General features: G+C 40.2%; 1 protein-coding gene across 2 annotated transcripts in view; it reads left to right on the top strand.

Annotated features, from left to right (window-relative positions):
• RNF168 (ring finger protein 168) overlaps nt 1–23077 on the top strand; it is a 40668-nt gene that overhangs the window by 1522 nt on the left and 16069 nt on the right. For both annotated transcript variants that reach the window (XR_014326239.1, XM_082840142.1), the window contains exon 2: nt 20932–21008. Coding sequence is in view for 1 of the 2 variants with exons in the window: in XM_082840142.1 (XP_082696268.1) it covers nt 20932–21008 (77 nt within the window). In the remaining variant the exon portion in view is untranslated. The remainder of the gene's footprint in view (nt 1–20931; nt 21009–23077) is intronic.

Below are 23077 nucleotides of genomic sequence, written 5' to 3'. Positions count from 1 at the left end.
TTTTAGTGAACAAAAGCAACAGGAAGCAAAGGTTAAACTAAAAAACAGATCCTACATCTAGTCTGATTTGCCTCTTCCCTGTTACACTGGGAGCCTAAAATAGCTTTCTGTGGCCAGTTCCATCTAGTTCATCCATTTTTATTCATAGCTCTCCACAGTATGTACTATTCATTATGCTCCAAACTGAACACTGGACTCTAGCAGCCTGATCACTCACGTGATCAATAAGTCATGCGGTGTTTCATGTTTAGGCTTTGAATGTGGTGCTTATGCTCTGGTCTACTTGCCTTATTTTGGAATTCTTTTTATTGTGGTAAATAAAATTTGCCATTTTAACCATTTTTAAGTGTACAGTTCAGTGTTGTTAATTACATTCACAATGTTTTGCAGCCATCACCACTGTGTTTCCAAAACTTTTTCATTACCCCAGACAGACTCTTCAACCATTAAGCAATGACTCTTCCGCTCCCCTCCCCCTTTCCGGAGTTTCTAATCTGTATGAATTTGCTTGTTCTAGGTTTTTCATATAAGTGTGTTCATTCAGTATGTGATCTGTTGTGTCTGGCTTCTTTCACTTAGCATAATGCTTCCAAAGTTCATACAAGGTTATATCAGTACTTCTTTCCTTTTTAGGGCTGAATAATTTTATGGATATATTTTTTTCACTCATCCATTGATGGACATTTGGGTAGTTTTCATCTTTTGGGTGTTCGAACAGTGCTGATATGAATATTCATGTACAAGTATTTGTTTGAATATGTTTTCATTTCTTTTGTGTATATATCTAGGAGTGGAATTGCTGGATCATATGGTGATTCTATGTTTAGCTTTTTGAGAAACTGCCAAACTTTTCCACAGGTCTGCACCGTTTTACATTCCCACCACAATGTGTAATGGTTCCAATTTCTGCACATCCTAACCAACACTTGTTATTTTCTGGGGTTTTTTTTGTTTTTCTTTTAATTTTTTTACAGCCATCCTAGGAGGTGTTAAGTGGTAGCTTAGTGTGTTTCTTAAATTGTTGGTAAAGTATACATAACAAAATTTACCATTTTAACCATTTTTAGGTGTGCAGTCCAAGGTATTAAGTACATTCACATAGGTGTGCAACCATCACCACCATCCCTTTCCAGAACTTTTTCATCTTCCCAAACTGAAACTCCATACCATTAAACAACAGTTCCCCAATTCCTTCTTCCTTCAGCCGGTGGCAACCACCATTGTTACTTCCTGCCTCTATGAATTTGACTACTTTGGGTACCTCATATAAGTAGAATCATTGTAACTGTTTGTGCTTTTGTATGTGGCTTCTTCCTTTCCTCCCCTCCCCTCCCCTCCCCTCCCCTCCCCTCCCCTCCCCTCCCCTCCCCTCCCCTTTTCTCCCCTCCCCTCCCCTTTTCTCCCCTCCCCTTCCCTTCTCTCCCCTCCCCTCCCCTCCCCTTCCCTTATCTCCTCTCCTCTCTCTTTCTTTTTTCCAGGAGGGCAATTGGGCAATTTTTTTAAAAATTGAAGTATAATTGACTTACAGTATTGGTTTCAGGGGTACAGCAGTGATTCGATATTTTTATACACTACAAAAAGATCACCACCTTCTTTCACTTAGCATAATGTCAGAGTTCATCCATGTTGTAGCATGGGTCGGAATTTCATTCCTTTTTATGGCTAAATAATATTTCATTGTATGTATTTACCATGCTTTGTTTATGCATTCATCTGTCAATGGATCTTTGGGTTACTTCCATCTTTGGCTTCCACCTTTTGGCTATTGTGAATAATGCTGCTATGAACATTGGTGTACAAGTGTCTGTATCCCTGCTTTCAACTCTTTTGGGTATGTACCCAGAAAGGAACTGCTGGATCACATGGTAATTCTATGTTTAATTTTTTGAGGAACTGCTATACTCTTCCATAGCAGCTATACAATCTTAAACACTCCCACTAGCAATGTGCAAGGGTTCCTTTTTAGGATATCTTGGTCATTTGTTACTTTATGGTTTTGTTTTGTTTTATACAGCCATCCTAGTGGGTGGGAGATGCTATCCCATTGTGGTTTTGATTTGCATTTCCCAAATGACTAATGATATTGAGCATCTTTTCATGTGCTTATTGGCCATTGCATATCTTCTCTGGAAAGATGTTTATTTAGGTCCTTTGCTCATTTTTTAATCAGGTATTTGTTTTTTTGTTATTGAGTTGTTAGTATTCCTAATATATTCTGGAGTTAACCCTTATCAGATATGATTTGCAAATATTTTCTCATTTCATAGGTTGCCATTTCACTTTATTGATTGTGTCCTTTGATGGACAGAAGTATTTAAGTTTGATGTAGCCCATTTGTCTATTTTTACTTTTGTTACTTGTGCTTTTGGTGTCATATCCAAGAAATCATTGCTAAATCCCATGTCATGAAGCTTTTCCCCTGTTTTCTTCAGGAGCTTTATATGTAGTTTTAGGTGGCCGTTCAGTAAGTATGACTAAAAAGTGGTGATGGGTAATTAACTGTCATTGTATAGAAGTGTCTTGTGTAAAATGTTTGAGGTTAAGATGGTAAAGATAATAACGTAAGTGGTGGACAGTTACAATTTGTGGCTGCACAACATCTTACGTTTTGATAGTTTCCTACCTAAGGGTTCTCTCTTCTCCACGAAATTACAGGATTCATACTTCCCATCTCCTAGGGTCAGGCATGTGACCTAAGACCTGGATTTAGAAGTAAACAATATGAATATGTAGCAGTGAGCAGGAAGACTGACCTGCAAGCCTGGTGACAGAGAAACCCACTTCTTCAGGGGCAGCACCGCTTGGACTTTTGGAATCCAGGTCTGAGCAGCAGCGGAAATGGTATTTTTGCTAGAACAACTCTCATGGTGTAATTGGGCATTATTGCTGGTTACATACCTTTAGGACCTGGGTCTCAGGCCCACCCAAAGATTATTTCTATATTTGATTTCTATAATATGCTATCACTAGGCAGACCTGTTTGATAATTGATAGCAAGATTAGTTGCAAGTAGGAGACCTTCAGAGGTGTGGGAATCTCACATTGGTTGTAGCAACTGTTTGGGTTTGATGGCAGTGAGGATAAAATTAGTTACAGAGGATGTGACTTTAGCAGTCCAATATCATGCAGTGATGAAACAGTTCCTTAAGTTATTACCTAGAATAAAGTGCCCACTTAAGGAGAGGCTATGGGTGCTTGCCATGGGTTTGTATAGAATTCTTTTTTCCCCCTTTCCATTACTCAGAAATTTTACTTAAGTAGAATTCTTTCTTAAGGCATTAAAAAACCCAGGAAGTTTCTGTGATTTCCTTAAGAGAGTTTTCTCATCTTTTGCAGTCATAGGCTGATACTGTCAAAAACCAGAGCCTGAGCTTGTGAGTTGATGAATTACAACATAAATTGAGTTTAAAATCTCACTAGATCTCTTATAAAAGTTAAAGGACTTAGTAGGGAAAAGAGTGGGACCATAAAATTGGACAGTGACATAGCGCTGATTTGGGTGACTAGTACCTCAGACCCCACTTCTGAACTAAATTCTCTGAATGTTACAAATTTTGATCAACTATGTGCAAGAGACACAGCAACAAATAATGGCTTAAACAAGGAAGACATCTTTTCTCAACAAGAAGTTCAGAGGCAAGCAGTCAATTTGACTCATGTGGATGTCATCAAGGAACCAGGTTCCTCCCCGTTTTTCCCCCCCCTCCATCCTTAGTATTGGGTTTTGTCCTTGTGGTCACAGTACAAATGCTGTGCTCCCGTATTCCAGCATGGACATGGAGGGAAGGGGGTGGCGTCTCTATTACAAAGGTAAAACAGCCACAGATAAAGAGTTCTGCTTGTTTTAGCTGGACACATTTTCTTGAACACAGTTGAGGTTCTTTTAATAAGGAAGCAAAGATGACTGGGTGTGAAATAGGAAACTAACAGAGTCCATCATAATGTCATTCTTTAAAATCAGCCTTCATGATACACAGTGTTATTATCTGTAGTCAGCCCAAGCCATTGCATGTCACGTGAGCACATCTGTTTGCTTTTCTGTGAGTGCTATTTAAGTTTATTTTTTAAAATTTCATAGGTTTATTGAAGTATAATTAATGTGCGGTAACTGAGTGTATTTAAAATTTGCAATTTGACAAGTTTTGATATGAGCATCTTTTCATGTGCTTTTTTGCTGTCTTATCTCTTTTGGTAAAGAGTCTGTTCAGATCTCAGGCTCATTTTTTTCTTATTGGGTTGTATATCCTTTTTTTTACCCCACCCCCTGTGCTGTGCAGTATGTGGGATCTTAGTTCCCTGACCAGGGATTGAACCTGCCCCCCTTCATTGGAATCGCAGAGTCTTAACCACTGGACTGCCATGGAAGTCCCTAAGTTTTTAACCCATTTTGAGTTAATTTTTGTATATGGTGTGAGGGAAGGGTCCAACTTCATTCTTTTACATGTGGATATCTCGTTTTCCTGGTGCCATTTGTTGATAAGACAGTTATTTTAAAGTTTTTGTTTAGTAAGTCTGATGTCTAGACTTCCTTAGGGATGGTTTCTGTTCCTTTGAATTGTCCAAACGTTCTTGTTTCTTAGTATGCCTTGTGGTTGGTTTTTTGGAGAAAATTGAACATTTGAATATTACAATGTGGTAACTCTGGGAATCAGATTCTTCCCTTTCCCTGGGGTTTACCATTTTTTTGATTGTTGAAGGCTATAATAGGCCATTTGTTACTGAGTTTCCCAAACTATTTTTGCAAAGACTGTGTTCCTTAATGTGTGTGATCACCGAGTCTTTGTCTTAGTTTGTGTTTGGTTAGTGTTTTGACAGATTTCTTTGAATGTCAGGAGCTGAAAAAACAAGAAAAAGAAACAAAACAAAGAAGCACTTCTCTGTCTTGACACATTGGCTTGGTGCCAAGGCTGTCCTTCAACACTTAGCCAGCCTTGAATTGAGCCTGGGATCAGCCCAAGGTGAAAGCTTAGGGTCTTCTCAGATGTTTTCTGAGCGTGTGTCTTGCCCTGAGTCTGCTCATTTCCCTCCAGAACCAGGAACAAGTGTCCCAATCTGAGAACGTGGGTTTCCCTCTTAAAGACTGCCAGTATGCTGAGGAGTGTGTGGGGCAAGAACAAGTAAAGTGTCCCCAAAATTTTCCTACTGCTTTTTTTTTTTTTTTTTTGCGGTACGCGGGCCTCTCACTGTTGCGGGCTCTCCTGTTGCGGAGCACAGGCTTGGGACGTGTAGGCTCAGCGGCCATGGCTCACGGGCCCAACCGCTCCACGGCATGTGGGATCTTCCCGGACCTGGGCACGAACCCGTGTCCCCGGCATTGGCAGGCGGACTCTCAACCACTGCATCACCAGGGAAGCCCCCTACTGCTTTTGAGATTGGCTTTTTCTTTTTCTTTTTTTTTAAACATTTAATGTTATAATTCACATTTACTCAGGTTTAGAAGAATAAGAAAGGTACAACACTAGGATCTCCATAGAGATATATCTTAGACAAACCACTAAAAAACCCCATTGGAAACAGCAAGACATTTTCTTTTGAAGTTTTCTATTTTATTTTATTTATTTTTTATGCAGCAGGTTCTTATTAGTTATCTATTTTATACATATTAACTTATATATGTCAATCCCAATCGCCCAATTCATCCCATCACCACCACCCACTGTTCCACTTTTCCCCCCTTGGTGTCCATATGTTTGTTCTCTACATCTGTGTCTCTATCTCTGCCCTGCAAACTGGTTCATTTGTACCATTTTTCTAGGTTCCACATATATGTGTTAATATCCTATATTTGTTTTTCTCTTTCTGACTTACTTCACTCTGTATGACAGTCTCTAGATCCATCCACATCTCTAAAAATGACCCAATTTCGTTCATTTTTATGGCTGAGTAATATTCCATTGTATATATGTACCACATCTTCTTTATCCATTTGTCTGTCAAAGGGCATCTAGGTTGCTTCCATGTCTTGGCTATTGTAAATAGTGCTGCAATGAACATTGGGGTGCATGTGTCTTTTTGAATTATGGTTTTCTCTGGGTATGTGCCCAGTTAGTGGGATTGCTGGGTCATATGGTACTTCTATTTTTAGTTTTTTAAGGAACCTCTGTACTGTTCTCTATAGTGGCTGTATCGATTCACATTCCCATCAATGGTGCAAAAGGGTTCCCTTTTCTCCACACCCTTTCCAGCATTTGCTGTTTGTAGCTTTTCTGATGATGCCCATTCTAACGTGTGTGAGGTGATACCTCATTGTAGTTTTGATTTGCATTTCTCTAATAATTAGTGATGTTGAGCAGCTTTTCATGTGCTTCATGACCATCTGTATGTCTTCCTTGGAGAAATGTCTATTTAGGTCTTCTGCCCATTTTTGGATTGAGTTTGTTTTTTTAATATTGAGCTGCTTGAGCTGTTTATGTATTTTGGAGATTAATCCTTTGTCCGTTGATTCATTTGCAAATATTTTCTCCCATTCTGAGGGTTGTCTTTTCATCTTGTTTATGGTTTCCTTTGCTGTGCAAAAGCTTTCATGTTTCATTAGGTCCCATTTGTTTATTTTTGCTTTTATTTCCATTACTCTAGGAGGTGGATCAAAAAAGATCTTGCTGTGATTTATGTCAAAGAGTGTTCTTCCTATGTTTTCCTCTAAGAGTTTTATAGTGTCCAGTCTTAAATTTAGGTCTCTAGTCCATTTTGAGTTCATTTTTGTGTATGGTGTTAGGGAGTGTTCTGATTTCATTCTTTTACATGTAGCTGTCCAGTTTTGCCAGCACCACTTTTTGAAGAGACTGTCTTTTGTCCATTGTATATCCTTGCCTCCTTTATCATAGATTAGTTGACCATAGGTGCTTGGGTTTATCTCTGGGCTTTCTATCTTGTTCCATTGATTTGTATTTCTGTTTTTGTGCCAGTACCATATTGTTTTGATTACTGAAGCTTTGTAGTATAGTCTGAAGTCAGGAAGTCTGATTCCTCCAGCTCCGTTTTTTTCCCTCAAGACTGCTTTGGCTATTCGGGGTCTTTTGTGTCTTCATACACATTTTAAGAGTTTTTGTTCTAGTTCCATAAAAAATGCCATTGGTAATTTCATAGGGATTGCATTGAATCTGTAGATTACTTTGGGTAGTATAGTCATTTTCACATGATTGATTCTTCCAATGCAAGAACGTGGTATATCTCTCTGTCTGTTGGTATCATGTTTAATTTCTTTCATCAGTGTCTTATAGTTTTCTGCCTACAGGTCTTTTGTCTCCTTAGGTAGGTTTATTCCTAGGTTTATTCCTATTCCTGAGAAGAAAGTGTAATCTGCTATGTTTGGATGGAATGTTCTATAAATATCAATTAAATCTACCTGGTCTATTGAGTCATTTAAAACCTGTGTCTCCTTATTAATTTTCTGTCTGGATGATGTGTCCATTGGAGTAAGTGAAGTGTTAAAGTCCCCCATTATTATTGTGTTACTGTCAATTTCCTCTTTTATAGCTGTTAGCAGTTACCTTATGTATTGTGGTGCTCCTATGTTGGGTGCATATATATTTATAATTGTTATATCTTCTTTTTGGATCGAGCCCTTGATCATTATGTAGTGTCCTACATCATTATGTAGTGTCCTTCCTTGTCTCTTGTAACATTCTTTATTTTAAAGTCTATTTTATCTGATATGAGTATTGCTACTCCAGCTTTCTTTTTGATTTCCATTTGCATGGAATATCTTTTTCCATCCCCTCACTTTCAGTCTGTATGTGTCCCTAGGTCTGAAGTGAGACTCTTGTAGACAGCATATATATGGGTCTTGCTTTTGTATCCAATGAGCGTATGTCTTTTGGTTGGAGCATTTAATCCATTCATGTCTAAGGTAATTATTGATAATTATGTTCCTGTTACCATTTTTTTAATTGTTGCAGGTTCGTTTTTGTAGGTCCTTTTCTTCTCTTGTGTTTCCCACTTTGAGAAGTTACTTTAGCATTTGTTGTAGAGCTGGTTTGGTGGTGCTGATTTCTCTTAGCTTTTGCTGGTCTGTAAAGCTTTTGATTTCTCTGTTGAATCTGAATAAGAGCCTTGCTGGGTGGAGTAATCTTGGTTGTAGGTTCTTCCCTTTCATCACTTTAAATATGTCATGCCAATCCCTTCTGGCTTGTAGAGTTTCTGCTGAGGAATCAGCTGTTAACTTTATGGGAGTTCCCTTGTATGTTATTTGTCATTTTTCCCTTGCTGCTTTCAATAATTTTTCTTTGTCTTTAATTTTTTTCAGTTCGATTACTGCATGTCTCGCCATGTTTCTCCTTGGGTTTATCCTGCCTGGGACTCTGCGCCTCCTGGACTTGGGTGGCTCTTTCCTTTCCCATGTTAGGGAATTTTTCGACTATAATCTCTTCAAATATTTTCTCGGGTCCTTTCTCTCTCTCTTCTCCTTCTGGGACCCCTATAATGCGAATGTTGTTGTGTTTAATGTTGTCCCAGAGGTCTCTTAGGCTGTCTTCATTTCTTTTCATTCTTATTTCTTTATTCTCTTCCATGGCAGTGAATTCCACCATTCTGTCTTCCAGGTCACCTATCTGTTCTTCTGCCTCAGCTATTCTGCTATTGATTCCTTCTAGTGTATTTTTCATTTCAGTTATTGTATTGTTCATCTCTGTTTGTTTGTTCTTTAATTCTTCTAGCTCTTTGTTAAACATTTCTTGCATCTTCTCTATCTTTGCCTCTATTCCTTTTCCAAGGTCCTGGATCATCTTCAGTATCATTATTCTGAATTCTTTTTCTGGAAGGTTGCCTATCTCCACTTCATTTAGTTGTTTTCTGGGGTTTTATCTTGTTTGTTTTTATGGTACAAAGTCCTCTGCCTTTTCATTTTGTCTATCTTTCTGTGAATGTGGTTTTTGTTCCACAGGCTGCAGAATTATAGTTCTTGTTTCTTCTGCTGCCTGGCTTCTGCTGGATGAGGCTGTCTAAGAGGCTTGTGCAAGCTTCCTGATGGGAGGGACTGATGCTGGGTAGAGCTGGGTGTTGCCCTGATGGACAGAGCTCAGTAAAACTTTAATCCTCTTGTCTGCTGATGGGTGGAGTTGGGTTCCCTCCCTTTTGGTTGTTTGGCCTCAGGCGACCCAGCCCTGGAGCCTACCCAGCTCTTTGGTGGGGCTAATGGCCGACTCTGAGAGGACTCACGCCAAGGAGTACTTCCCAGAACTTCTGCTTCCAGTGTCCTTGTCCCCACGGTGAGCCACAGCCACCCCCCGCCTCTGCAGGAGACCCTCCAACACTAGCATGTAGGTCTGGTTCAGTCTCCTATGGGGTCACTGCTTCTTCCCCTGGGTCCCAGTGCACACAGTACTTTGTGTGTGCCCCCAAGAGTGGAGTCTCTGTTTTCCCCAGTCCTGTCGAAGTCCTGCAATCAAATCCCGCTAGCCTTCAAAGTCTGATTCTCTGGGAATTCCTCCTCCCGTTGCCGCACCCCGAGGTTGGGAAGCCTGACGTGGGGCTCAGAACCTTCACTCTGGTGGATGGACTTCTGTGGTATAAGTGTTCTCCAGTTTGTGAGTCACCCACCCAGCAGTTATGGGATTTGATTTAATTGTGATTGTGCCCCTCCTACCATCTCATTGTGGCTTCTTTGTGTTTGGATGTGGGGTATCTTTTTTGGTGAGTTCCAGTGTCTTCCTGTTGATGATTGTTCAGCAGTTATTTGTGATTTCGGTGCCGTCGCACGAGGGAGTGAGCACAACTCCTTCTACTCCACCATCTTGAACCAATCTTCCTGAAGTTGCCTTTTTCTTGGTTGCTCTAAACCTTTGTTTTCCAGAGTTCTGGAAGTGTTGGCTCTGGTAGTTTCTCCTTGCTTTTTTGACGTTTCTGTGGAGGGATGAGAGCTTGGAGCTGCCTGCTCTGCCATTTTGCTGACATCGCTCCACCCTGCCTTCTCTTTTTAAAAAAATATATATATATATATTTATTTTTGGCTTCATTGGGTCTTTGTTGCTGTGCGCGGGCTTTCGCTAATTGCAGCGAGCAGGGGCTACTCCTCGTTGCGGTGCGCGGGCTTCTCATTGCGGTGGCTTCTCTTGTTGTAGAGCATGGGCTCTAGGCACGTGGACTTCAGTAGTTGTGGCACACGGGCTCAGTAGTTGTGGGTTACAGGCTGTAGATCGCAGGCTCAGTAGTTGTGGCACACAGGCTTAGTTGCTCCACAGCATGTGTGATCTTCCTAGACCAGGGCTTGAACACGTGTCCCCTGCATTGGCAGGCGGATTCTTAACCACTGAGCCACCAGGGAAGTCCCACCCTGCCTTCTCTTTAAGTGTTTACCACTAAAATTGCTATTGTTTTCAAGAGTGCCTTTAGGCTTGAACTAATTCACATTCTGTTCCAAATAAAGTCATTTTCTTTGAGGGAAATCTTTGGAGCCCTCAGTTCTTACGGCCTGTCTCTTTCCTTTGGCAAAATCTCTGAGCCACTGCTCTGGAGCTGGAGGCAGAGACAATGGCTTACCTCTCTCTTTAGGAACAGGCCAGTGGACAGGCATGGTAGTCTATTCTCCTTGGCTTGCCTCTCCTAGAACCCTTGGCCCTATGAGTGAGCTGTGATGAGGGCAGTGGGGCCCCGTTATTGTTCCACATTATGCCTGAGTGGGAAGTGGACAGAAGAGCAGAGCCCACAGTCAGCTCCACTTAGCTCTGCAGCACTGAGCTGGAAGTGATAAGAAATGCTGTTATGCTGCTCCTCCTGGAGGGATGATGTACCCCTTGACTGGGAGCTAGGGAGACAGGGAGCCCTGTCTTCCTGTCTTGACACACCCACTTGGAGTGGAGCTTCCTTCTTGTTGAGTTAGGGAGGGGGCAGAGCAGTTGTGGCTGCAGTGCCACAGATTCTCACTTTTCTTGCTGAGATTTAGTAAATTTGGTGGGGTGGGGGAAATACTTCTTCTTTTGCTGTGGGCTCTTAGGACAGTTTTCAGGAACTTTATTCTACCAGATTTTTTATACCTTTCTCCAGTTATGGTTGTTTTGTTGAAGAAAAAGTCTGCAGATCTCCTTACTCTACGATTCTGGAAGTTGATCCTCTTTACTTTGTTTTTCATGTAAATTTTATTGACAGGTACATGCAAAAGTGTACAAATCATAAGTCTACAGTTCAGTGAATTTTCAGAGTGAACATGTCTGTGTAACCAGTACTACATTCAAGACCCAGAACTTTGCCAGAACTCCTGAATCCTCTCTTGCAGAATCTATTCACTCACCCGTTCCTGTAACTGTTGATGTTATTCTGGCCTGTAACACCATGGATCATATTTGCTTGTTTCTGAACCTTTTTAAAAATGGAATCCTGTACTCTTGTGTGGGGCTTCTTCAGCTCATGGTTAGATTGATGAGATACATGTGGTTATGGTTTATTTTCATTGCTACATAGTACTATGTTGTATAAATATTAAATAGTGAAAGCAATGAAAAATTCTGTATCCTGTTAGGCTGTTACGAATAGTGTTACTGTGAACATTTTTATACTTGTATTTTGGTGAACATATGTCTACATTTCTGTTGGATATAGAGTGGGATTTGGGGGTCATAGAATGTGGATAAAGAGTTAAATCTTTTCCTGTGCTATATGAAAATCTGTCCTTTGATGAAATCTCTAGCTTTGTTTCTCCCAAAACAGAATGAGGGTAAGAATGTCAATGATGTTACTAGGTAGCAAGCATTGATTGTGGTAAAAATTATTTCTGATTGACAAATTACGTCTTTATTGGGAGGAATGATAATGCTGATTGGGATACTATGCTTTGTGCTTCTCTTGAGTGTAGTGACCACTGTAACTGGGCATTTTTCTTGTGGGGAACCTGTGCCTGTATTGTTGCCACAAGAGATGTTGGCTTCTGTGGGGTAGGGGTTACCTGGCTTGCTTGCTTTCATGCTGTTAGATTGATGCCAAACGTGGCCTTATGGTCATTTTCTGAGTTTGAATGTTTAATAGAACCTAAGACTATCCCTTGGTGGGTATTACAGGTAGGGTAAGCCTTAGGAGATACTGCCAAGCAGTTTTCCAAAATGGTTTTACCAATTTACGCTCCTACCAGTAGTGTACCAGAGGTGTAGTTACACCTTGCCAACCCTTGGTTTTTGTTTTTGTTTTTATTTCCCTCCCTCCCTTCTTTCTTTCCTTCCTTCCTTCCCTCCTTTCATTCTAAAAGAGATTTTGGTAGTATGCTTACATTTTTTTCAGCATGTTATTATGAAAAAATTTTATTATAGAGAAAAGTTGAAAGAATTCTATGGTGAACTCTCATATATCCATAACCAGATGTGGCAATTAACATTTTGCTATACTTGTTGTCATATATCTTTTCATCTATCCATCCATTGATTTCCTATTTTTTTATTTCATTTCCCCTTAAATATACATATAAGTATATATATTATTTGCTTTGTTTTGTTTTTTGGTTTTTTTAATATCTTTATTGGAGTATGATTGCTTTACAATGGTGTATTAGTTTCTGCTTTACAACAAAGTGAATCAGCTATACATATACATATATCCCCATATCCCCTCCCTCTTGCGTCTCCCTCCCACCCTCCCTATCCCACCCCTCTAGGTGGACACAAAGCACTGAGCTGATCTCTCTGTGCTATGTGGCTGCTTCCCACTAGCTATCTATTTTACATTTGGTAGTGTATATATGTCCGTGCCACTCTCTCACTTTGTCCCAGCTTACCCTTCCCCCTCCCGTGTTCTCAAGTCCATTCTCTATGTCTGTGTCTTTATTCCTGTCCTGCCCCTAGGTTTTTCAGAACCCCCTTTTTTTTTTGGATTCTATATGTATGTGTTAGCATACAGTATTTGTTTTTCTCTTTCTGACTTACTTCACTCTGTATGACAGATTCTAGGTCCATCCACCTCACTACAGATTAACTCAATTTCGTTTCTTTTTATGGCTGAGTAATATTCCATTGTATATATGTGCCACATCTTCACATAGAAGTATACATATTATTAAAGATAAATATTAGCTTATAACTTTTTTCTTTCACTGTAAAATTTACATATAATTGAAATGTACAAATCTTAATTGTAACTCACTGTGTGTTCACATAAGTATAACCCTTTGTAACGCAAACCCCTATAAAAATGTAGAACATTATCATCACACCTGAAATTATCCTCATGTCCCTTCCAGTTGAGCCCTCCCTCCACCCCACAAAAGTCAACAATTGTTTTTATTTTTTCCCACCATAGATGAGTTTTGTCTGCTCTAGAACTTCATGTAAATGGAATTCTATTAGTTTCCTAGGGTTGCCATAACAAACTACCACAAATCAGGTGGCTTAAAATAACAGATTTTATTTTCTCACAATTCTGGAGGCTAGGAGTCCAGACACATGTTCTCTTGAAGTCTCTCGGAGAGAATCTGTTACATGCCTTTCTCTTAGCTTCTGAGTGTTGCTGACAGTCCTTGGTGTTCTTGGCTTGCAGCTGCATAACTCCAGCCTCTGCTTTCATAGTCACATGACATTCTCCCTGTGTGTCTGTACAAAGTCATCTCTTCTCTTTGTCTCTCTTTCAAGGACACCAGTGATATTAGATTAAGGGCCCACCCTTCTCCAGTATAAACTCAGTTATGTCTACAACAACCCTATTTCCAAATAAGATCACATTCTTGGGTACAGGGGTTAGCACTTAAGCATATCTTTTGGGGGCACAGAATTCAGCCCGTAACAGTAATCATACAGTGTGTATTCTTTTGTACACGTTTCTTTTACATAGTATAATGTTCCAGATTTATCCCTTTGTGATTATTAGTAGTTTATTTCTTTTTAATTATTGTTCTACTATACTTTTTTTTTTTTTAATCTTTCTTATTTTTTTGGCTATGCTGCACAGCTTGTGGGATTTTAGTTCCTCCACCAGGGATTGAACCCAGGCCTTCGGCAGTGAGAGCGTGGAGTCCTAACCACTGGACCGCCAGGGAATTCCCTTGTTCTCTGCAGCCACAATTTGCTCTCCTCCCTCCCTAACTCAACAAGAGGGAAGCTCCACTCCAAGTGGGTGTGGCCAAGACAGGAAGACAGGGCTCCCTGTCTCCCTAGCTCCCAGTCAAGCATCCCTCCAGGAGGAGCAGAATACCAGCATTTCTTATCACTTCCAGTTCAGTGCTGCAGAGCTGAGTGGAGCTGATTGTGGGCTCCCTTCCTCCATCCACTTCCCTTGTTGGTTCTCCAGTTCGTGGTCCCTCAGCTGTTTCCAGCTTTTGGCTATTTTGAATAAAGTTGCTGTGAAGATTCTTGTACAAGTTTATTTTTGTGGTCATATGTTTTCACTTTTCTTGAACAAATACTTAGGAGTGGAAGTGCTCTGTCATAGAGTAGGTATGTGTTTGGTTATAAAATAAACTGCCAGGTCATTTTTCAAAGTGGTTGTATTATTTTCTAATCCCAGCAACAACATATACAAATCCTGGCTTCTGCTCATCTGCGTTAGTTAGTTTGGGCTGCTGTAACAAAGTATATGGAGTGGGTCACTTAAACAATAGATTTGTTTTTCACAGTTCTGGAGCTGGGAAGTCTAAGATCAAGGTGCTGGCCAATTTGGTTCCTGATTTGGCCCTCTTCCTGATTATGTTCTCATATAGTGGAGAGCTAGCCAGCTCTCTGGCCTCTTATTAGGGTGCTAATCGCATTCATGGGATCTCTACCCTCGTGAACTAATTAGACCTCCCAAAGGCCCCATCTCCAAATACCATCACATTGAATTAAGATTTCTACGTGAATTTCGAGGGGACATATTTGGTTCACTTACAGTATACTCACCAACATTTGCTGTTACCTGTCTTTTTAATTTTAATCCTTCTGATGGATTTGTAGTAGTATCTCATTGTAGTTGTAATTTCATGTCCCAGGTAACTAATGATATTGAATCTTTTTTCATTTTTTATTGTCCGGCCACTTGTATGTCTTCCATTGTGAAGTGCCTGCTTGAATCTTTTGCCCCTTGAGTTTTATCTTTGTATTATTGAGTGTAGGAGTTAAGTAGTGATATGTATCAGTACTTTGCCAGATGTGTTTTGTGAATATTTTCTGTGGTCTGTGGTTTGCATATTCATTTTCTTTCCTTTTTTTTTATAAATTTATTTTTTATTTATATATGGCTGTGTTGGGTCTTCGTTGCTGCACGCGGGCTTTCTCTCATTGCAGCGAGCGGGGGCTACTCTTTGTTGTGGTGCAGAGGCTTCTCATTGCGGTGACTTCTCTTGTGGTGAAGGCTCTAGGCGAATGGGCTCAGTAGTTGTGGCTCACGGGGTCTAGAGTGCGGGCTTCAGTAGTTGTGGCACACAGGCTTCATTGCTTCGTGGCATGTGGGATCTTCCTGGACCAGGGCTCGAACCTGTGTCCCCTGCATTGGCAGGGGGATTCTTAACCACTGCACCACCAGGGAAGTCCTTAATGGTGTCTTTTGATGAGCTGTAATTTTTAATTTTCATGAAGTCTAATTCATAAACTTTTCCTTTTATGGCTATTACTTTCTGTGTCCTATCTAAGAAAACCCTAGGAATATGAAAATATTCCTCGTTTTTTCCCCTAAAAACTTTACAGTTTTAGCTTTTATGTTTAGGCTTATGGTCCATTTCAAATTAATTTTTGAATAGTGGATGAGATAGAGGTTAATTTTTTCCTTATGAATATTAGTTATTCCTTTATCACTTGTAAAAGCTTTTCTTGTAAGTGTGGGTCTATATTCCACTGACTTTTTTTTGAAATATTTATTTAGTTTATTTATTTAGCTGCACTGGATCTTAGTTGGGGCATGTTGGATCTTCGTTGTGGTGTGTGGGATCTAGTTCCCTGACTGGGGATTGAACCTGGGCCCCCTGCATTGGGAGCATGGAGTCTTAACCACAGGACCACCAGGGAAGTCCCACCACTGATTGATTTGTTGATTCTAATGTTTAAATCACAGTGTCTTCATTACTGTAGCTTTATGGTAATGAGATGACCTGGGCCGTGAGACCCTTTACTGGAGTGCTTGTGCCTGGACAAACATCTCCTCAACCAACAGAATACAACAAAAACTATAAGGGACTAAAAATAATAACTACATTCATGGGCATTTGGGGCAAATTATGAACAATGAGACACAAAAAGGCCAAAACCCAACTGCCACTTTTGAGGTGCCAGGAGCAATAGCAATAGCATGCTCCCTGCACACAGCACCACCAAGGGGGTGGGCAGACCACCTAAGCCACCCCTCTGGCCCAACCCACCAGTCCACCCCTACCCTCACCCCATCTAAGGACCCAGCTTGCGCCCCTTGGGGAGCGAACGGGGGGCACCTGTTACTTGTTCTTGCTCCCTTGTGCTGTAGCACAAGTCCCAGTAAAGCCTTGCCTGAATTTCTCATCTGGCCTCTTACCACTTTCTGTTGATTAAAGAGTCCAAGAACCTAGGTCAATAACAGTAGTAGTTCTCCAACTTTATTATTCTTTTTCATGTTTGCTTTGAGTATTCTAGGTCCTTTCTATTTCCATGTAAATTTAAAAATCAACCTGTCAGTTTCTACTGAAAGCCTAGTGGGAGTTTGATTGGGGTTGCATTGAATCTATAGATCAATTTGGGGAGAATTGACATCTTAACAATATAGAGCCCTCGTACCCATGAAAATAGTATATTTCTCTACTTATTTAGATCTTTATTCCTCTCAGTAGTGTTTTTTAGTTTTTCAGTGAGGATGTATTACACATTGTTACATGTAACGTAACAGAAAGATATATTTAAGTTCTAACCTCTAATACTTCTGAATGTGACCTTATTTGGAAATAAGGTCTTTACAGAGGTAATCAAGTTAAGGTCATTAGGATGGGCTGCAATCTATTATGACTGGTCTCTTCATAAAAAGGGGAAATTTGGACACAGACACACACACACAGAAGGAAGATGATGTGAATTCACACAGTGAGAAGACTATGTGAAGACAGAGGGTTGGAGTGATGCATCTGTAAGCCGAGGAACACCAGAGATTGCTGGCAAACCACCAGAAGCTAGAAAAAGCCAAAGAATAATTCCTACAGGTTTCAGAGGGAGATTGGTACTACAGAGCAAATTTAATTTAATTGGGAGTAGAAACTGTTTCCTTGATGATGCAAGCGGAGTCAAATTGAGGGATGGAAGAATAATTTTATAAACATCCTGATTGTTCAAGTTAGGTTTTATTATTTGTTTTTATTTTTGGTCCAGTATTGGACATTTAATTCTTCAATTAACTTGGATTTTTCTTTCAGAGTAAAATAAAAAATATGGGAATAAATTTCCTTTAGTGAATCTTGACTTCTTAAGAAGAACACTCACCATAAGAAAGCAATATTAAGTACAGTGGGAACATTTAATTTCAGTAGTTTACGAGAGAAATTTTAGAGCTAACTAACACAAATGAGTATTGTGAGGTACTTCAAACAGATGGCACTGACTGTCATAGTCGCTTCTAGTCTATAAAACGGATTTTTTTTAAATTTGTCATACTCTTAGAAATTGTTTAAGAAACAGCAAATAATTGCTGCATTTAGATTATTGGAAGCATATTAAGGCAATTTAAATTTGTTGTGTTTTCGGTTGAAAAAGTTACTGATCTTAGTTTAGATTTACCTGTGTACAAATAAGTAAACATTAAAAATCTCAGTAGTTCTATTAAAAAAATTTTTTTTTTTTTTTTTTGCCCCACCGTGTGGCTTGTGAGGTCTTAGTTCCCTGACCAGAGATCAAACCCGCACCCCCTGCAGTGGAAGCGCAGGGTCTTAAGCACTGGACTGCCAGGGAAGTCCCCAATTTTTTTTTTAAATTACAATGCTCTGCTTACTATAGAGTGAGTAGTTAAGCATCTTCTGTAAATTGCACGTTCCTTTCATTTGCCCATTACTGAAGTGTGTTTTTCTTAATCTGTAGAAGTTCTTGTTATAGTCTGCATGTTAATTGCCTATTGATTTCTGTATTTGCAAATAATTTCTCCCAGTTTGTTGTTTTTAACTTTGTGATGTTTGTCATCATATAAAAGTATTGTTTGGGTATTTCTTCTGTTATTCAGGAAATCTACCCTATCTTAAAAATTTGAATTTATCATTTATATTTTCTTCACTCATTTTTAGTTTCCATTAAATTTTTTAAAATTCACCTGCAATCTGAGTATTGTGTAAAACAGCCATCTTAACTTTTTTTTCCCCCAGGAATTGAAAGTTCCTGGGGAACCACACTGCTTGGTGAATGATACATCCTCATTGTATACTGTTTACCTAATCAAACAACAGTTTGCTTGTTTTCCAGAGTTGTTTGGGGGATTTTCTTTTTTTTTTTAACTGTTTCTTGATGGCTGTGTTTGTACCACGCCTTCTTCATTTAATTCTACGTAATTGTGTTTCATATCTAATATAGTAAATCTCTCTTCATTGTTCTTTTTCTAAATTATCTTAGCTATTTTTAATTGTGTCTAATGTGTAAAGTGATTTACTTTTTTCCTTTTTTTTGCGCGGCTTTTGGGATCTCAGTTCCCCTACCAGGGATTGAACCCAGGCCACGGCAGTGAAAGCACCAAATCCTAATCACGAGACCACCGGGGAACTCCCAAAGTGATTTATTTTTTATCAAGTTTTGTTTATTGTGGTAAAAATATACATAACATAAAATTTACCATTTTTGTTTTTTGGCTGCGTTCGGTCTTCGTTGCTGTGCGCAGGCTTTCTCTAGTTGTGGTGAGCGGGGGCTACTCTTTGTTGCAGTGCACAGGCTTCTCATTGCAGTGGCTTCTCTTGTTGCGGAGCATGGGCTCTAGGCGTGTGGGCTTCAGTAGTTGCAGCATGTGGATTCAGTAGTTGTGGCGTGCAGGCCCTAGAGCGTGCAGGCTTCAGTAGTTGTGGATCACGGGCTCTAGAGCGCTGGTTCAGTAGTTGTGGCGCACGGGCTTAGTTGCTCCACAGCACGTGGGATCTTCCCGGACCAGGGCTCGAACCCGTGTCCCCTGCATTGGCAGGCGGATTCTTAACCACTGCACCATCAGGGAAATCCCCATTTTAACCATTTTTAAGTGTACAGTTCAGTGGCAGTAAGAACATCATATTGGTGTGCAGCCATCACCACCATCCATCTGCAGAACTTTTTCATCTTACACAATTGAAACTGTACCCATTAAACAATATCTCCTCAATTCCCCCTTCCTCTAACTAACCCCTGGCAACTATCATTCCACTTTCTGTCAAACTTGATTACTCTGGGTACCTCATATAAGTAGAGGACAAAGTAGGTGTTTATGCTTTTGTGTCTGACTTCTTTCACTTAGCATGGTGTCTTCAGGGTTCATCCGTGTTGTAGCATGTGTCAGAATTTCATTCTTTTATACAACTGAATAATATTCTATTGTATGTATTTACCGTATTTTATTTATCCATTCATGTTGATGGACACTTGGGTTACTTCCACCATTTGGCTGTTGTGAATAATGCTGGCTATGACATGGTGTATAAGTATCTGTTTGATACCCTACTTTCAGATCTTTTGGATATGTATCTAAAAGTGGAAATGCTGGATCACACGGTATTTCTATGTTTAGTTTTTTGAGCAACCGCCATACTGTTTTCCATAGCAGCTATACCATTTTACACTTCCACTGACAGTGCACAGGGATTGCAGTTTCATCTCCTTGCCAATGCTTGTTATTTTGTTTGTTTTATAGTAGCCACTCTAATGGGTACAAAGTGTATTTCTTTGTGGTTTTGATTTGCCTGATGACTAGTGATGTTGAGCATCTTTTCATGTGCTTGTGGGCCATTTGTATATACCTTTTTTGAGAAATATGTGTTTGCTATTATTGTAGAATTACTTTTAAAAACTTCCTTTATTGTTATGTTAATGGATTCTAGAGAAAAAGCTAAGTATATGTGTTCATGTGCCATTTTGAACCAGAAAACCTCTGGCCTCTCTCTCTCTCTTTGTTTTAAAGGATCCTTTGCCACAAACCTTGGTCTTCATTTATTTTTTATTTTTTTGCGGTACGTGGGCCTCTCACTGTTGTGGCCTCTCCCATTGCGGAGCACAGGCTCCGGATGTGCAGGCTCAGCGGCCATGGCTCACGGGCCCAGCCGCTCCGCGGCATGTGGGATCTTCCTGGACTGGGGCATGAGCCCGTGTCCCCTGCATCAGCAGGCAGACTCTCAACCACTGCGCCACCAGGGAAGAAGCCCTCTTTTTTTGTTTTTTAATAGTTATTTATTTATTTTATTTATTTTATTTTTTTTTGGCTGAGGCAGGTGTTAGTTGTGGCATGCGGGATCTTTAGTTGTGGCATGCAAACTCTTAGTTGCAGCATGTGGACTATTTCCCTGACCAGGAATCAAACCTGGGCCGCCTGCGTTGGGAGCGCAGATTCTTGGTCACTGCACCACCAGGGAAGTCCCTGACCTTTTTTTTTTTTGTGTTTGGTTAATTCCAGGGAACGTAGATTCCTTTCTTTTCTTTTCTTTTAATTTTATTTATTTATTTTTTGGCTGCATTGGGTCTTTGTTGCTGTGCACGGGCTTCCTCTAGTTGCGGCAAGTGGGGGCTACTCTTTGCTGTGGTGCGCAGGCTTCTTATTGTGGTGGCTTCTCTTGTGGCGGAGCATGGACTCTAGTTGCGCAGGCTTCAGCAGTTGTGGCGCATGGGCTCAGTTGCTCCGTGGCATGTGGCATCTTCCCGGACCAGGGATCGAACCCATGTACCCTGCATTAGCAGGCAGATTCTTAACCACTGCACTACCAGGGAAGTCCTGGCCTTTCTTTTAAAATGGAATTCCATTAAAAAAAATTGCTATATCTGTTAATAATTGTATGTTTATTTTAATTTTGCATTTTTATATTAATATAGGTTTAGTGGAAGATCAGAGCTAGCCATAGAATTCGGTGTTGCCTATAATATAATTTTCTTTCTTGATCTGAAACAGTTGATGACTATCAGCCAGTTCGCCTATTAAGTAAACCTGGGGAATTAAGAAGAGAATATGAAGAGGAGATAAGCAAGGTAAGTACTAAATAGTTGCTCTTTTCTGGAAGATTTTTCTGCTGTGTTTACATTATGTGCTTATGTAAATAAATAGTATATATTGAAATGTTAATAATTTTAATGTGCTTTATAAAGGCTCCATTTTTTTACATGTGTTCAAAATAGTTTAAAACTAGCTTTAATTTATTTATACATGCTCTTCTTATGTGATAGTGATCTGTAAGCATTTAAGTATGAAGGAAATTTTTTTAATTTCCGGGAAGCTTTGAGCATAAAGGATGGGGAAAAGGTGGTAGATTATGGGTGTCTTAAGTCCATTTAGGCTGCTATATCAAAAACACCATAGACTGGGTGACTTAAACAACAAACATTTGTTCTTACAGTTCTGGATCTAGGAAGTGCAAGATTAAGGTACTGGGAGATCTGGTATTGGGCAAGGGCCTGCTTCCTGGCTTGTAGACAGCTGCCTTCTCACTGTATTCTCACATGGCAGAGAGAGGAAGGGAGAGAGAGATCATCTGTCTTGTGTGTCTTCTTCTAAGGGTACTAATCCCTTTCATGAGGACTCCACCCTCATGACCCTTACCTCCCGAAGGCCCCACCTCCAAATATCATCACATTGGGAGTTAGGGCTTCAAAATATAAAGTTTGGGGGCACAAACAATGCATTTAGGTGAGGAAAGCATAAAGGGCTAATTGTGAAGTACCTAAATATGAAAAGAGGGAGTGTTGCTTACGGCCTTTGAACTTCACTAGTACTAGGAAAGCCCTAGTACTCCCCCTACCCTGATTAATGTAGAGCAGTGTTGTTCAATAGAAATATGGTGTGGGTTCATATATCATTTAAAATTTTCTATTAGCCACATTTTTTAAAGATTTAAAAAAAAAAAATCAGATGAGGGGCTTCCCTGGTGGTGCAGTGGTTAAGAATCTGCCTGCTGACGCAGGGGACATGGGTTCAAGTCCTGGTCTGGGAAGATCCCACATGCTGCGGAGCAACTAAGCCCGTGTGCCACAACTGCTGAGCCTGTGCTCTAGAGCCCGCGAGCCACAACTAGTGGGCCCATGTGCCGCAACTACTGAAACCCATGCACCCTAGAGCTCATGTTCCGCCACAAGAGAAGCCACCACAACGAGAAGCCCACGCACCGCAACGAAGAGTAGCTCCCGCTTGCCACAACTAGAGAAGGTCCGCGTGCAACAACGAAGACCCAACGCAGCCCAAAATAAATAAATATTTTTAAAAAGTATTTTAAAAAAAGATGAAATTAATTTTTATGTATATTTTATTTAATCCTGTATATCTAAAATATTTTATTATGTAATCAGTATAGAAAGTATTGACTTTTTTTCTTATTTAGTGTGCAATTGTGTATTTTTTACTTATAATACATCTCAATTTGGACTAGTCACATTTCAACTACTCAGTAGCCACATGTAGCTAGTGGCTACTGTATTAGACCATGAGAGCTCTGGAAGAACTAGTAAATAATTATGATAGTTAATTGTCAGCATATTGTCTAGACGATGTTCTTAAGTACGGGTTTTATTTATTTATTTTTTGGCTGCGTCGGGTCTTCTTTGCTACGCACGTGCTTTCTCTAGTTGTGGCGAGCAGAAGCTACTCTTCCTCGTGGTTTTCAGGCTTCTCTTGTGGTGGAGCATGGGCTCTAGGCGTGCAGGCTTCAGTAGTTGCAGTGCTCGGGCTCTAGGGCATGCGGGCTCTAGAGCGCAGGCTCTGTAGTTGTGGCACACGGGCTTAGTTGCTCTGTGGCATGTGGCATCTTCCCAGACCGGGGATCGAACCCGTGTCCCCTGCATTGGCAGGCGGATTCCTAACCATTGCACCACCAGGGAAGTTCCTTAAGTAAGGAGTAATTTAATCTTTACAACAGTATAGTGAGAACAGGTTTTTTCAGGATGTTTTTGAGTACAGGTGACAGAAAATTGTAATTCACTGGAATTCCAGAGGTTAATAGGGGCTTCAGGGTCGGTTTCATCCAGAACTCTAGTTCCATTTCTTTGCTAACTTCTGTCAGCTGTCTTTATCCTCAGGCTAATAACAAGGTAGCTGCACATTTCTGAAC

The sequence above is a fragment of the Leucopleurus acutus genome (genome assembly GCF_964270905.1).
Source record: "Leucopleurus acutus genome assembly, chromosome: 5".
NCBI lineage: Eukaryota > Metazoa > Chordata > Mammalia > Artiodactyla > Delphinidae > Leucopleurus > Leucopleurus acutus.
This window is presented reverse-complemented; position numbering and strand designations above follow the sequence as displayed.